The sequence below is a fragment of the Ascochyta rabiei genome, chromosome 17, assembly GCF_004011695.2.
Source record: "Ascochyta rabiei chromosome 17, complete sequence".
NCBI classification, from domain to species: Eukaryota; Fungi; Ascomycota; class Dothideomycetes; order Pleosporales; family Didymellaceae; genus Ascochyta; species Ascochyta rabiei.
The window spans coordinates 267923-284286 of record NC_082421.1 but is presented as its reverse complement, the minus strand read 5'-3'; the positions used below and the strand labels follow the sequence as shown (position 1 = coordinate 284286).

Below are 16364 nucleotides of genomic sequence, written 5' to 3'. Positions count from 1 at the left end.
CACCCACCAAACGACGAGCGAGCGATGAGCGAGATGAGGAAGAGAAGCGAAGCGAAGTGAAGCGAACGGAAGCAAAATATCAGACCCCTCCAGCTTCTGCGCCAACGCCACAGGGCGTGGCGGGCGCAGCAAGCGGGAACACAAAGGTCACCGACTGGGCGTCCAAGTGGAATGGAAATCATTTGTCTTCGTCAAAAAATGCATGGCCCTCGGCGTCCTGTGTGGGGCCTCGCGGCTCTTGTGTGTATGTGTGTGTGTGTTTTTTCTGGAGCCCCTTTTTCTTTTAACGAGGGGTTTGGGGTTTGGTAACAGCGCGATGGATGCTGTACTATAGACAGACGTGGAATGAGATTTTCTCCTGAATGAACGAACAAACGTCGTGAATGCATGGATTGGAGGGGTCTGTCTGCACGGTTCGAGGTATCATGTTGACTTGCCTCGTTTCTTAGCTGCCGGTCCGTCACTTTACATCTTTGATGTTTCGGCCTCGAAGTGCTCATCCTGTTCACTTCACCGGCCGAGACGCTTTAGCAGCGGAGGGTGTAGGGAGGGTGTGATGGCCCCTCACTCCCAGCGACAAACTAGACGCGGCATCCCGCCTCGCCAGAAGAGCGTGCATTGTCTATCGTCAATGGCCTTGCCATCTCCCTCCTCAGACGGAAGAAAACAAATAACCACCCGTCCTGCACCCTCTGTATCCAGTACCTCGCACTCTCCTCCTCCTCCTCCTCCTCCTCCTCCTCCTCCTTTCCCTTGTCCATCCGTCTCTCCTTCGTCAACATGCTCAGCACCCGTACCTTCTGCACCCTCTGCACCCTCCACATCCTCAGCGGCCCAGCACTTCTTCCCCTCACATACTCCCGTCGCTGCACTGCAGGTCCATGCGCATCTCTGCATCTGCCCCGTCTGGGATCTCGGGTCTAGTATCACGGCGTCCATGCCTGACGAGAGCGACGAGATGGTGAGGTGGGCTGGTTGTGGGACAGTGGTGGTGATGTTGGTGTTGATGTTCGTAGAAGCGGTTGACGATGTGGATGTGGTGTTGGTGATCGTGGGGTTAGCTGAAGATGTGGACACGGGAAGGGAAGTGGTGGTGTGAGGGTTGGCGCATAAGAGGTCGCAGTGGGCGTGTGTGCAGATCAGTATGCATTTTGATTGTGGAGGTCTCTTGGTTGCTTCGAGCTTGGTTGTCGAGAGGGCTACCGTAAGAGATTTCCTGGGTGGCGCACTGTTGGGGTGGTTCGGTTGGTGTTTTAGCGTTGCTGATGTGGAGAGTGGAGGAGGTCCTGTTGGGAGAGCGAGGATCAAGGTTGTGAGCGAGAGGAGGGCGAGTAGCTTGAAGAGGTGGAGCATAGACATGGTAATGGGTGGATCGAGTGTATTATGAGTGGTGCTTGTTTGTATGTTGTTTTTTGTGCTGTTTTAAGAAATGAGAGGTGGGAGTAAAGAAGATATACAACTGGAGAAGTGACGTGATTGGCAGCTGCTAAACTTACTTAGGCGGAGGTGAAGGCAGGACCAGGAATACACTTACCTCCAACCACAGACTACTTGCGTTTGTACGCCTCAGACTCTCATCCACTACCTCCACTCACCTGCGTCTGCCGCAACCCGTTCCTCTATATCATGAACAACCCCGTGAAGCCGGTGTGAGCTCCACAAGGCAGCGCCCTTGGGTAATTATCACCCTGGCAGCGAGCGAGCCACTCCGACTTCAACTGACCAGCCATGTACCAGTTTCAAGCAAGCTTGCATCTTGACCGCGCGGGGAGGAACACCTACTAGTCATGAGGACTTCATGGTCCACGAATCCTTCCTCGCCCAACAATCAGACCATGAACACGCAAGACGAGAGTACTCAATTGTCAGACAGACCTACATGTCTGAGGCAGAAAGGAGATGAGCTCCACCTTCTTGCTGAGGTTTATGTTCTTGCAGACCGACTGCAGAACTCACTGGTCAAGTCTGGGGTCTTGTCAACACTAGCCCATGCCTTTCTGGATAGTGAGTGTTTTCGCACACCTTTTACCGTTACCATCAAGCTCGTCTACGAAGGAACCTCTACAGGAAGCCCTATGCGACGTCTCATTGTAGCTATGTGGAGAGAACTTCGCCTCAAAGACGTTTTAGAAGCATCACACAGGCTCCCGCGAGATTTCTTGGAAGACCTCGGGACAGTCTTGGACATGGCACGCTTGGGGTCGAAGCCATTTCGCATGGAGGTATCGACGTACGTGGATTAAACAGAAGGAGCCCAGGCTACGCAAGAGCAAATTCACTTCGAGGCAGAGTTTATATGATTATATCACGCTGTGTGATGAATTTTCGCACGGCCATTCAAGAAGAATCTCAACATAATCCATCGAATGCACAATGGAACTCCTCCCAAAGATCTTCAAGTCCAACTCTGACCCATCGACCCAACATGCATCCTAGCCAGACGGACAAGGGTTCGTTGACAGCTTTGAGACCTTGAAAATTCGCAACGAACGCAACCCCCTGTACAAAGCAGGCCGCGATGTCAGCATCAGCCAGTCAGTCGACCAGTCCAGCACAACGCAAACCACCCAATTGAAAAGAACAAAATCTTCCACTCCATCTACCAAACCCGTGTTCGGCTATCTCTACCCACGAACAAAATGATGCCATCCTCACATGCATCAGCAACGTACTACTTAGTCCCACGTAATGGTGCGTCACTCACGCATGCTTGGAACACCTGGAGCATTATAGCATAAAGACGGCCTCGCGCCCGTGAGTTTCTATTGCTACTCATGCTTCCCTCTGGAGATATCGCGCTGCGCAAGGTCGTTCTCTGCGTGTGTGTAGAACGCCACAAGATTGGACGATGCTCAGCGCGCTGCTGAGGTGTCGATGGCTGCGCGGTTGTAGGGTTTGCTGATTGTGGGTGATTGGATGTGAGTAAGTGGATAGTAACGATGAGGTAATTTTTAGGTCCCAGCGGCGATGGGACGCGTTGTGGGTGGTGTGAGGAGTAGCAGAGAGACATCCAGTCGACTCGAGACACAGCAACGTGCACGATCTCATCATCAAGCACAGCCTGAAGCACCGAATGGACTGTTCATGCACGCGGGCGCTGTTCAGGGCCAGATACCGGGTCTATGTCATATATTCACTGTGTATCGATACATCGTAGCCAACATCCACCCATCTGCGAATCTCCTGTTTTATGCGCCAAACCACCCATTACAACACCCAGCGTCTACGACGCCGAGCGAGAAGACGAAGAAGATGGAAAAGGAGAGAGGAGAGACAGTGCTCTTTAAAGGAAAGACTGTGTAGAAACGAAACAGAGGTGTCGAGGCTCCAGTACACACCATCCGCACCCCCAACTTGCACTGCAATGCACTGCAATGTACCACAGTGAACTACCGCATTGTAGACCTCAGCTTCACCTATGCAGTCACATGAACCACAGCATCTACACCGCAATCAGCCCACATCTTCAGCCAAAGGGGGAAATGGTACTCACGAGTCCCTCTTTCGGCTTCTCGTTCGCGCTCTGCATCTCCGTCTGCATTGCGCCATCCACGGCGACGTTCATCTTGGCTACGCCGTCGTCGTTGTCAGTGCCCTGCATTGCGCGCTTGCCCATGCTGGTCTTCTTCGTAGGCTGCGGCGGCCCGTAGTACCCGTCTGTCTCGCTCTGCTCGGCACTGCTGGAGCGGGGGCTTGTGGCGGTCGATAGTGTGGAGGGCGTTGGCGTAGGTACGTCCCAGGAGCTGTTGGTTGCGTCTGTGTAGGTGCCTGTTGGCGTGGAGGAGGGCTTGGATACTGAGCTTTCTTCACTCGGTGTTGGTGTTGGGGTTGCGGTCGACGAGTCGATGGGCCATGAGCTGTATGTGCCGTCTGTGAAGGTACCGGTCGGGGTCGGAGGCGCCGCGTAGTAGCTTTTGCTGCTGGACCCGAAGGATGTTGGGATCGAGTCGGAGAGTGTGTTTGTCGTCTCGCTTGCTGACGAGGAGGGGGAAGGAAACGCGCTTGAGCTGGATGTTGCTCTGGTAGTAGTAGGTGTGAAGACCGGCGGCCACGGTGGGAATATAGTAGACGACGACGAGCGCACAGAGGATGACGAGCGTACAGATGGTGAAGAGAAAACAGAGGAAGACGAGCTTCGCGTGCTTATCAGAGTCGTCCGAGTCGTCCGAGTCGAGGAGCGCGTATTGCTGTAGCTCCAGCTAAAACTCCAGCTCGACGAGTACGACGAAGGAGAAGCAGAAGAACTTGAGCGCCTGCTGTATGATGGCGTTGGAGAGCTAGAGGTGAATTCAAACGTGATTGAGGACGGGATGTCAGGGACTGAAGAGTGTGTCGTGTACCAGACTGTCGAGCTTGATGGTGTTGGTGTAGTCAGGAAGCTTGACGATACGGTTGATGAACCTGATGCGGACGATGTTGGCTTGGTCAGGAAGCTCGATGACAGAGCTGACGACTCCGATGCAGATGGAGTGACCTCAGAGTACGAGTACGAGGGCCCAGTGTAGGTATAGCTCCAGCTAAACACTGTAGACTTGGAAGCAGTGCCAGTTTCAGTCACAGTCGTGTCAGTCGGTGCAGTGAGCGTATCAGTGGCAACCGAGCTCGTCTGGTTCCAGCTAAGGGTGCTAATGGAAATACTAGGAATGCCATAGTAGCCAGAAGTTGTTGCATTAGAAGGAGATGTGAAGGTTGATGAAGGGGTGGGGGTGATGCCTGTACCCCAGCTGGAAGTCAAGCTTGTACCGTTACCGTAGGGCGGTATTGTGGATGGCAAGTAGGAAGAGTAAGGACCAGTGGACAGCGAAACCCCGGTGGACAGTGGTGGAACAACAGCAGAGGAGGTCGGGGTATCGACCGGGAAGCTCGTCGCAGTGCCGTCGGTGAAAGTGCCAAAAGTAGTCGGTGCAGTCATGCTGAAAGATGGTATGTTAGTGCACCATATCACCCCTTCATTACTGAGTTTACAGGAAGTGGCGGTGACTAACTTTGTGCTCGTAGCAACGGGTATAGAAGTCGTAGGCACCGGGGTGGTGACAGTAATCACGACAAGGCTGGTAATAATTACAGTACTATGGACAGTGGTTGAGTTCGACAGCCCTGAAGATACCGGGACCGTGGTATTTGCGTAGCTAGTCGACGATGAAATGCCAGTCGAGGACGACCTGCTGGTTCCGGGGAAGGACGATGTTGGTGGGGGAAATACATCGAAAGTAGTGCTGGGGACCGATGGAGAGTAAGGAGGTGGAGGATCGTAGTATTGACGGGGGTGGACATGCGGAAAGTGCACTTTTCATCGTAGTCAGTGGGTTGCATACCGCAGACATAGACTTTAGTCGAGATAAGAAGGGAAAGAAGAGGGGGAGATGAAGGTTCGTATCAACCTACATGGCTCGCGCGCAGCGGAACCAGCCACAAAGGCAAAAGCCAGGGAAAGGCAAGTACTGAGCCTCATCTTGGCTGGTGATCGGTGTTGTCTAGGGGATTAGTGAAAGAAGCTTCAGACAAAAAACGAGAGGAAATGTCAAATCAGACACAACTGTAGCTGTGAAGTAAAAATGTCAAGTCAACGTAGAGGGATTTATATATGAATATCAGTTGGCTGCCGCAAGAAGTCTTGCCAGTCTTGCTCAAAGGTACCGCAAGGTGTGCGGTTGTCTGCCTGTTCCACACATGAAGTCACAATGCGGAACCGTGCTTTCGAGTATTGTACATAATCTCCCTCATCTCCGGGTCCTCGAACCTCCAGGAATAGTGCGTGGTTCCCGTTCAGCTCTTGCCCGGATTAGAGGACGTAGCAACAATATGTAAAGATGGCCAACGCTCGGACGATGTACTGCGATGGTGACTAACAACAGGGCTTGAATGAGTGCATTCTACTTCTTACAGCGAAGACGTAACGAGTAGTAGAGTCTTGCGAAGAAGACCTGGGAAGCGGTGGGGTGATACAGGAAGATGTTCATCTACGGACGTTACACTGCAGCACCGTTGTGCATGTATGGGCAAGAAAGGGAACGTTGACAGAACAGAATAGCAGCATTGCACACACATGACAAGACCTACCATCATTGATACTGACGAGACCACGAGTCTCTACTTGAGGCAGAGCGTAGTTGCAAGCCTGTGCTCTGATGCTTTTCGTGTTCGAAGTGCGTATCTCGAAGCCATTGTGGGCGAACAGTGCGTGCTTGAGGTGACGGAGACCAAAACACTAGAATGACAGGAGCCTAATCCGGGGATCACACCCCAGAGTTTTCGACAGTATGTAGCTGTCCTGACTGCATGCGCGGACGGACAGGGTTGTGGGATTGCTCATTTGTCGCCCAAACCCGATTTAAGTCGGTCGACTTATCCGTGTACAATGCGGGGCAGTGCATTTAGCCGTCAAAGCTTCCAATATCTGGTGGGAACGAGTGTAATAAGTTACCAGTTTAAGGTTCCTATAGCGTGCTGATACTATAAGCTCAGAACGTGCAACAAGTACCGAAGTACCTCTGTCAAAGATGTGTTAGAGGCTCACGCCGTCAAAGCCGGTAGGACGCATTCTGAATCCATCGTGGCAAATTCGATGCTAGCCTGTAGGGAGCGTGCATACAGATGAAGCTGTCTCTGGTCGGAGGGTCGCACGGCTAATTGCGCGATAGGAAGAAAGGAACACCGAGTCGCTAGCTTCGACGCTATCCCGCCTCGACATCGCAGCGTAGAACAGGCTCAGGTACATTGACGGCAATGCAAAGAGCCGTGCGTCATTGCCGGCACTGTTGGTGTTGCCTTGTGAACACCGTTGTTGTTGTTGTGCACAAGGTGCAAAGAACGCGCACCGCTACATTGAAGCGCGCCATCACGTGTCATTCAGTTCGAGGCTACAGGTACTCGATATGAGTGTGTTTCATTTGGCTTGTGCTACAGTGTGCGGTGTATTCTTCAGACGCGATTGGCGGGATCGCAATGTGTACCTCTGCGCACCTGTGCTACGTGCATAGGTACTAACGGTCCGTACGGCAGTAACAGTAACCGACAGTGCTCTGGGAGATTGATTGCAGGCACGCACATGCTTAACTTGTGTTCATTCGCCGATAGTAACTTCTACATTTGGGGAGGCGATTGAGATACGTGCATGTGACCGTTTCTTTTATTTCTGGAGCTGTTTTCGTTGGCGTGCGCGTGGGTTGTGATTGTTTCCCTAGCGGACGCTGTATGTTAAAAGCGAATTCGGCCGCAGGCGGTGATCACCACAAGAACAACAACACAGCTACGTTTGGCCTGACTTTCGGGCAACGACTGCTCTATCTGGTAGTCGACCAACGGAGCACCCAGGACGGCGTTCCAGCATTGTGGCAGGTGTTGCGTTCTGTGGGAGAGCGTTCTTTGGTAGATCCCGTTCGAGCCTTCATTACACCTGCGTCCCTTGGTAGTCTATAGCCTTTCGAGATACTAGTCGCGATCGCGTTATGTCGAGGACCACGCAAGAAGCACCGTTCATTATGCAGAGGGTGTGTAGAAATGCCCAGAAACCAAGCGACCTGCTCAGTCGTTGGCTGTCGGCAACACACATCAAAGACCGAGTAGAAGAAATAGACTAAGAGGTTGGAGAAGCAGCCAGTTGGCTACTATAGTTATTGTGGTATAGCTAAGCGCCCCAACATAGGGTTGCGAAGAGGGGAGAAGTCGCCCCAGGGCGATCCAAAAGCGACGATGTTGAAAACCGCAGTGTATCGTTTATAGACACCGCGCCAGACGCCCATGGAAATAAATTCGTAACTTCCGTGAAAATGAAGTGAACACAAGGGGTATCACTCGGGTCCATCTGAAATAAATGTATGTGAACCAGCACGATGCCCAACATAACGAAAAGCATGCTATACAAGATCGGCCATTCAAGCGACATTTGCATGCAACTGGAACCAAGTCAAAGCAGAACGACAAGTCAATTAGTCCCAGTTGACAAAGCTTGAACCATCAACAAGCTGTTCGTTGTTGTTTTGCTCGTCGGTGGATTGCGCGAAATCTGATGACTGGAAATCGAAGAAAGCACTATAGCCTTCGTTCCCTGGAGTGAGGAAAGAGTCGTTGGTGTATAGACCTGAGGAGATGGGCGCAAACGAATCAGTGCCGGCCTCAGACTTGATAGCAGACTGCGGCATGCTGAGTGTCATTGAGCCACCCGACTTTAGAGCCTTGGGTGAGTAGTTGGGGTTGTAGGTGTATGTTGGCGTGAATGGCTGTGCAAGGTGCTCACTGCCACTCATAAACATGGCGGTGCGAGGATCGGTAGGGTCGAGGATCGAACCAACAAACTGCTGTGACTCAGGAGGGAGTGACATGGACAAGGGATTGGGACCGCCGAGCATCTGCGAGCCCATGGGGAAGTTCATAGCGCCAAAAGGAGCGGAAGCAGGTGTGTCGGTGTCTACTTGCAAATGCGGGGTGTGTTGACCTGACCCAGACCGAGGTGAAGCAGAAGTGTCAGTGGTGGGCGAGGTAGGTTGAAAAGAAGACCCGCGCGACAAGGCAGGCCGCGACTGTCCATCAACACCAGCTTGAGCTGGCAGCGACATCCTACGGGCATCCTGAGGCGTGACAGTACCTTGCTGCATGGAAGAATCGAAAGCCGGAACAGCGATGGATGCGGAGCGCTGGTGAGGCTGGGGTCGCTGTGGAATGTGATATGGCGATGAACGGACAGACGTGTTAACGTGCGAAGGCTGCGGCTGCTGGTTGGTGTTGTTGTTGGTTGGCTGTTGGTTGAACTGCTGAGGCGGCATCGTAGTAGGGTTTAACCAGTTGTTCGTCTGAGGAAGCGAGCCATTGTTCGGAGGTGGGTATTGGCCTCCGAGCTGCGAGAACTGCTGGTTCTGATACTGCGACATGAACATGTTTCTGACGCCATGCTGAGTTGCAATGTAGTCGTGCAACTTCTTGTTGAACATGACAGACGTCGTGTGCAGATGCGCGTTTAGCCTTTGATATTGGGTTGGCAGATCATCGTCTTCTTCCTCATACATCTCCTCATTAATGACATCCTGCTCAGTGACACGTAGAGCGCGGCCAGTGCGCTTCTTGTGAATCTCAGATGCTCTTCTGGCAGACTCAATGCGTGCTTCCAGACTACGGTCACTGCGTCGCGAGGCAGCGATGTAAGCACTACCAGAAGTCAGCAACAGCAAAATGTAATATGTATGAGACAAACATACCGCTCCTGGTTTTCTTCGTGAGTGCGCTCTGTCTTGACCGGTCTGGCCGCAGTGAATGAACGACGCTCGGCAGGCATGATGAAAGGTCAGACGAGTTGATGGAGTAATTCAGTAGGTGTGTGGCGAGTGTGAGAGTCGGCGCGGGAGTTGGTGCGGGGCTAGGGTGGCGGGCACAAAGCTGGAACTTCCTGACCAGAACGGTGGGAATTGATCTTGACCAACAGGTACAAGAACAAACAACCAACGACTTGCGTCGATGATGAGAGGCAAACAAACAGTTGAAAAATCAAGGGAGATCGGAGAGGGGGAAAGTGGCGATTATCCTGGCCAAACGTGGCACGTGCAGGGGGAACAGGGACAATTGGTGGGCCGATAGGACGGAGCTATGCAGCTTAAGACCGCCTCGAATCGGAACGCAAGATGGCGGCCACGGGAGTCCCAATTGAAATCAGCGATCACAATGAGATGGCGCGAGACCCAGGTAGTTTAGAGGGTGGTTGTGGGTGACGGTGACAAGGGTTCCTGGATGCTGAGCAACAGTGCGCTGTTTGCGATGCTCACGCTTCTCGATACTCGCGAGTTTGCAGAGTCGATCAGATCAAATCCTTCGATAACAAATTGATCCAGATGGAAAGAACCTGAGTAACTTGGCTGCTCGGAAGACAGATCGTGTGTGTACCTGGCAGTACCGCAGACGATTGCTTCCCGTGTAGACGAGGTCGAGAAAGTGTGCTAAGCACGTGGGAAAGCGGAAGCAAAGAGACGCGAACGAGTTGCCGCTCGCTATCGATTGACAGGTTGAGAGGATGGGGGGAAAATGCGCAATGCAAACATTCCAAAAATGCAGCTGAGGGCAGACGGCCTCATAAAGGGCGATCCAGCACACGGAGCGTTCAAGCCAACCAGCAGCGGCGCGTGCGGTTCCGGCGCCAGTCCGCCGCTTAGACAGCTTAGGGTTGCAGGTCGGCGGCGAATGTGGAGAGGGGCAGGGAGCTACAGCACGCCTCGGCCTCAATGCCCAGCAACGGGACAGGCATGGATCAGACAGCTCACCACGCACTCGCTGGGTAATATGGCGATCGGAGCACGCTAGGATCTGGTAGCACCTCCCCCACGATAAACGAGACAGCACTGAAAGAGAGTTTTCGGCGACTGACGTCGCGCACCTCTCACCGCGGAGCCAGGGGGCAGGCGTTCCGCCACTGAGCTGACAAAACTGGCAGCTTTGGACGCGGTGATACCCAACTCACAGCCTCGATTGTGCCCCGGTTTTGGCAACGCTGCCCTGTATCCAGCAACCGTATCTGTCGTGACTGCTCGACAGTGCTCGTACGGGCGCTTCGGGCAGAGGCAAAAGCAAAGCAAAGCTAAGCAGAGCAAAACAAAACAAAGCAGAGCAGAGCAAAACAAAGCAAAGCAAAGCGCTAAGGAATATCGGAAAGACGCAGAATCCCATCTCTACCGTACACAAGGTGGATCCGAAACGGCACGGGATCGAAGCCAGGAAGGCCTCTCATTCGTCCGTTCTTTGCCTCTAGCATGAGCCTTTACGAATGCAGTGGCCCAGACCAAACTCGTCTCCAAACTGGTGTGGGGTAAAAGCTAGTTATTGCGAGAAGCATAGGTTGCACACAGATGATGCAAGGCAAACGCGACGCGGACTCCCAATCGCACTGCCGTCTAGTGCTATTCAAACGCAGGGCAGTCCCTATCGCGAGATTCGACTGCAGATAAACGAGCGTTGGATCGGGCTAGCTCCGATCTGATGGAACGTTTTCCTCCTGACCATCATCCCTCAAGCTTGCAGGCTTTTCAGACCTGAGTACGCCGCAATTCAGCGCTCTCAAGATGATTGGCTGGAATGCGTCATCCGCCCCTCCTAGGAGCTTTCCACCCGCGCCCTTCTCCCTGCCTGTGTCACAGAAGGCCTTTCTCGAGCCCGCACGGGAAGCTCCAGGAACGGCCGCTGCACCCTCTTCTCCCTCTACCAACTCACAACCCCAAGCGTCAGCAGCGACAGGCTTGAGTGAGCACTCATCAGGCAGCGATCCAGCTGTACCATTGCCTGAGGCTTGCCTCATGCGTTGCTGTACCTATTCTGTACCTATTCTGTACCTATTCTGTACCTGTTCAAAAGCGCACCCACTACGTCACACAGGGTAAACTTGGTGGTTCCTGGGCTGGTCTGTGCGGGACCCGCCCAACGACATGCCAGATCTCTGGGACCCAAACCCTCCCCAGTCGCAAGGGGTTGAGGACGGAACAGACTCTTCCTGCGATGGAGCTAAGATCTGGAATCATGCCAAGTTCATCCATCCCGCTGTGGAGTCCGATGCAAGCTGTCGACTATCGACGAGGATGACAGATCTCAGGCTGTCCTGTCACGGTGCGATTGCCGTGATACTCTCCGGGACCGGTGCATTCGAAAGAAGCAAAGCTCAACGGCTTTAGCTGGTACGTCACAGAAACCAACCTTCGCATGTTTACGTGAGCATTTCTCTTGCTCCAACGTGCCCTCTGGCTCTTCTTGGAGCATCATCGCTCTAGTTGCTCTCGTCCACACTCCAGCATCGCTCAGCAGCTGCAACGAGTAACAATCGGTGCTTGAAGTTGCATCTTTACTTCTGCCTGTGACTGTTTCGCTATCAAGAGAAAGAAATTGGATTCATGGACACTGTTGACACACAACTCCCCACATCTTGTTTCCTCACCGTTTGGAAAGCACACCACAGATGCATCCATCCACTTACATCATGTTTGCGTAGAGCCATAGCTCGACAAACCGGACTTGCGTTGCGAAAATCTCCACCTGAAAAGGCAAGTCCGAGCACTTAGCTCCGATCCTAGCTGCAAGATCGAGTAGATGCCTGTGGCCACACGGTAACGGCCTCACCCCTCGTGGATCAAGCTGGGCGCAGCACCCCTCTCTTGGATGGAGCTTGCTGATAAGGCTTCCAGACGCCACTCCTTCAATGTTTGGTAGGCTGCTGGTCGGCAGTTACGAAAGCGTGACAACCCAGCACGGTGCTGGGTGCACGCGCGACCCTCAGTGTGGCAGAACTACACCACCCCATTGCTTTTCCCGCTAGATCCAGGCTCCGCCATTTTGCATGTGCGCTCTAAACCTCCCGTATGCAGCCTGTTCCATCGAGTCCTTACCTGCTCATGCAAGCCTAGAACGACGAGCCTGGCCGCTTCGAAGGAGGTTTGATCGGTGTTGCACTTTCTGCTCGCACCTCAACCTCCTGATTGACATTCGAAAGCCCTTGACTCCAACGCGTAGCCGTCCAAACAACACGCAAGCGGCATACAGTGTGCATAACACTCAACGCTTTCGTGCGGAAGATAACGATGGCTTCTCTCCACTGACAACACTGCCACCCGTCCAACCAGCTGTCTCGAAACCTCCTCGAAGTCCTCATGTCCACTCTACCGCTGAAGTGGTCCTTTTCTAGAGTCCTTAGGAGCCGTTTTTTCCCACGAAGAGCCAAAGCTGTGGGGAGCAATCATCCGCATCCGTGCCATGGCTTGGGAATATCGCTCTCAGAAAAATCCGCTCGCACCGTTTGCCGACATGTTTCCTCGGACAATTTACTACGGCATCCACATCCGGCAATTTTCAATCACTCAAGTTCGTGAGGTTGAAAACAGTAGTGTCAAGCATCATGCTATACACCCGATCTGCAATCTCTGCTGCGAGGTCCAACTGGTCTCGTCTGGATGCAACATTCGGGTGTGTCTGGCAACACAGTCACATTCGATGCAGGACACGAGTTCTCAATGAGGTTATGCGTGTTATCAGTGCACAAGTCTCGCATCATCTGGACACGCCTGTTTTGATTTAACTTGGGATTGTGCTATCCTGTTTGACGACTGGAAGCTGCGCATCGATTTCCTGTATCCAAGGAGTGGACCTATGAAAAACATTAGCCGTCACGCAGTTCCACTAACGCAATCTGTTCAAAGCCTACCGTTGCAGCACTTCGCGTCAGTGTATGTCTCTTGCCAACTGCGTAGCGGGACCGACACGTGTGCCGTGCACTGCCAGCAGTCCCGGCTCTCCATGCGGCATCCTGCTTAAGCTGCACTATGATGCCAACGTGAGGATGCGCTGGCATTCCAATAGGAGTGTCGAGAATATCTGACAAGCAATGAGTCGAACGTTGGGCCATGGTTCGAGTTGGACTATGCCTTATACGAGAGTCGAAGATTCCTCAACCCAAACTTCAAGTTGACGTAGGTAGAAATATACGCCTTCAAGATACCTTCAAAATCTTCCCAACTTAGACCACAGCACACAACCACCCCTCATCGTCCTGAGATATCAACACCGCATTTCATAGTTCCTCATTCTCACCGGCAACAGTCTCCTCAGCGAATCTCCTGATGACATTCACCACCAATTCGGGCCGACTCAGCATGGGCACATGATCCCCATCAATCACCTCAACCTCGAACTCCGCACCCTCCTGATCAATGTAACCCTGCGCAAACGCCGGGCCCACACAGTTATCATGCTCACCAACCACATACAAAGTCCTGAATCTGCCGTTGTAGGGAACATAGGTACCCGTAGCATTGAGCGCCTTGAAACTCGATGGCAGCAGTTGAGACGTCCAGTACTCCGCTGCCGATGCGTTGAGGAGGTTGTAGAAGGTCAGGGACGGCGGGTACGCAGCGAGGTCCTTGTCCCATGATACAAGCGTGGGTGTGCTGTTGAGGAAGTCGTGGTAGCTGAAGAAGGGGGCGCCGATTACGCGTATATCTGGACGGGGAGGACAGTGGTTGACTTCAGCGATGGTGGGGATGTATCCTGAGAGCTGGTTTGTCAGTCTCTCATTTTTCGAGGTGAGAGTGGAGAGTTGGTGCGCACCATGATCAGTCCCAAGATCCGGCCTTTGCCCTCGGTTTTTTCGCCCGCCGGGACTGCACTTCGATCCTCGAAGTCTCTGACAGCTTCCATGATCACTGTTGCCCCGTAGCTGTTCCCCACCAGGACTACGTCTTCGCCGTCTTCCAGCCTGGTCTCTAGTAGCTGCGTCACAACATCCACGTCTGCTGTTCTTTCTACATCTGCTACACCGTAGCCATTGGACGGTAGGTCGACGGCGTTGACGTATTCGTAGCCTACATCCTCCAGCCGACTCTTGACTTCATCGTAGACACTGGCTCTGTGGAAGGTTCCGGGGACGAGAATCAGTGCTGGTTTTTCAGCCGCTGCGGTAGAGCCAATGATTAAGAGCGGTATACCGAGCAGGAGGTGGACAAAGCGAGGACGCATGGCTGATGGAGGAATCCTGAAAGGTTGAGGCTCTCATCATGCATATACACACCATTCATATTGTTACATGTAACCTTCACCTTCTTACCGTCGGCTAGAAAGCACGACTCAGGCGAAGGATGCGGCGTTGTGGCGTAGTACTCACCGCCAATCTCGAGGCTTGACCGATGAAAAGTGAAAGGGGGCCCCTTGCTATAGTGGGGCAATTGCGGTCAAGCAACACTTCGAAACCAAGCCCATGTCGAACTAGTTGTACTAATGGTTGTCCGCTGCTCTATCTGAGGAATCCGCGAAGGCGTGTGGATCGCACAGGGTATGCATCCATGTAAGGCGATGAGATACCAGTGAAGCGTAAGTACGAAGGATCAATCCTTGGGCCGCCTCATGGGCAACCCAATACGGCTTCAGAAACACGAGTATTATGTTGGATGCGCGGAGATAGACACATGGTTTGTGGATCGATGTGTGTGTCGTACAGTGGTCGTGAGTGGAGAGGACAATCCTACACTTGCGGATGCAAGATCGACGATGCTAGATGCACTTGGTTGATGGCGGATACAAGCTAACAGCCACGTCAAGAGCGAGATGCATCGAGAGAGTCCTTGTACGTGAGACCCGAGGTTTCCAATCAGATAATGCGCATTCACTGAGGTGATTGCTGGCCAACCAACAACGCGGCTGCATTGTTAGCGCGTACTTTTTGCAAACTGTAGATCTGTTACTCCAGCCTCCGAAGCTGGACGCACGATCTATAGTTTCGGTACAGTCTTCAAACATGACAATAATCTGCGAGAGTTCGGTCTTTCCAACACTCTGTCTTTACTGACTTCTCTCCTCGAAAACAGACAAGCTGTTGGCTCTTCTTCACAAACCTACCAACGCAATTGTCTGTACAATGAACGATCTGAAACAATGCTGTTTGGGTTGGGGTCAGTGGTTGCTGTTCTAGTGAGCAATCGTCTAACGTGTTTACCATAGACCAGGAGATTTGGCCTTCTCGAAAAGGTCGTGACAGCAGGAAATGGCACCGTCAAGCGACTCGTTCGGAATGGAGCATTAACGTACGTTAAATTCCCAAAGGGCTTCGTTCTGTTCAATCGGGCGATTGCTCGGATCACAAATCACCCATTGAGCCCCATCAAGCCTATGACGCTTATACTGTGTTCATAAGTTTTGTACTGGGGATTGAATTGGATGAGGAGCATATTGTACTCGTGAATGCGGCAATAGATGCAGTCGCCAAGTACTTTGTTCTTTCTGAGTGGGCGCTAGATACTTCTGGCAAGATAAGCAGTACTCAAGATGGGCATGAACCTACTCTGCCACCTGACATTGTGTCGGCACCAAAGCGAGTGGGTCACAACTATCTGCTGTGTTGGGCAGCAGAATGAAAGCTGAAGTTCTCGGTATGTTAACCGGGTGTGTTTCCCAAGCTTTGCAAGTGGTCGTTCGTATGTACGCGATCGTTGGCAAAGATTTCTGTCGATTCGTCAACTCCAACTTTGCTACCCACAAGGCTCACTTTCTTCCAGACAAGGGCATCAATCCGTTCCCAGCATCTGCCCTTGACACTCTGTCCAAGGTCGTTGTGTCGCTTCTCGAAACCCAGTTACTCATATCGAACAACTTCCATCGCACTGCGGACGAAGTTCTCACGCAGCAATACGTTTTCCATGTCGTCGAGAAAGGTTCAGGGGCTTCATGAATAAGGACTCCTTACTCGACTAAAAATTTTCGAAATGAGGGGTGTTGGCGAGTAGTCTGAAAGACGTGCATGAACAGATTGAGTACGCTAACAGCCTCATGACACCGTTCCTTGGGGGCATTCAGGTCTGGGGATACCTAGAGAACGAGGGGCTCGATGTGCAAAATGGGCGAGTTGATGTCAGAGT

At 52.6% G+C, this 16364-nt stretch overlaps 4 protein-coding genes across 4 annotated transcripts, besides 8 other annotated features; all 4 read right to left on the bottom strand.

Annotated features, from left to right (window-relative positions):
• Positions 1–38: 38 nt before the first annotated feature.
• Positions 39–76: a tandem repeat.
• A 163-nt stretch (positions 77–239) lies between these two features.
• Positions 240–260: a tandem repeat.
• A 321-nt stretch (positions 261–581) lies between these two features.
• On the bottom strand, positions 582–1359 carry EKO05_0009473 (uncharacterized protein; the record flags this gene model as incomplete). Its single annotated transcript, XM_059637550.1, has 2 exons — positions 582–809; positions 859–1359. 2 exons carry the CDS (start codon positions 1357–1359, stop codon positions 582–584), a joined length of 729 nt encoding a protein of 242 aa, XP_059493533.1.
• Positions 714–748: a tandem repeat.
• Positions 960–1058: a tandem repeat.
• A 1874-nt stretch (positions 1360–3233) lies between the features above and the next one.
• Positions 3234–3274: a tandem repeat.
• An 81-nt stretch (positions 3275–3355) lies between these two features.
• Positions 3356–3391: a tandem repeat.
• A 33-nt stretch (positions 3392–3424) lies between these two features.
• On the bottom strand, positions 3425–4912 carry EKO05_0009472 (uncharacterized protein; the record flags this gene model as incomplete). Its single annotated transcript, XM_038946869.2, has 2 exons — positions 3425–3442; positions 3494–4912. 2 exons carry the CDS (start codon positions 4910–4912, stop codon positions 3425–3427), a joined length of 1437 nt encoding a protein of 478 aa, XP_038794863.2.
• A 3016-nt stretch (positions 4913–7928) lies between these two features.
• EKO05_0009471 (uncharacterized protein) lies at positions 7929–9268 on the bottom strand (the record flags this gene model as incomplete). Its single annotated transcript, XM_038942552.1, has 2 exons — positions 7929–9141; positions 9192–9268. 2 exons carry the CDS (start codon positions 9266–9268, stop codon positions 7929–7931), a joined length of 1290 nt encoding a protein of 429 aa, XP_038794862.1.
• Positions 8707–8745: a tandem repeat.
• Positions 9269–10544: 1276 nt separating the features above from the next.
• Positions 10545–10614: a tandem repeat.
• A 2914-nt stretch (positions 10615–13528) lies between these two features.
• On the bottom strand, positions 13529–14472 carry EKO05_0009470 (uncharacterized protein; the record flags this gene model as incomplete). The annotated part of the gene is made up of 2 exons (XM_038942407.1): positions 13529–14011; positions 14065–14472. 2 exons carry the CDS (start codon positions 14470–14472, stop codon positions 13529–13531), a joined length of 891 nt encoding a protein of 296 aa, XP_038794861.1.
• Between the last annotated feature and the right edge of the window lie 1892 nt (positions 14473–16364).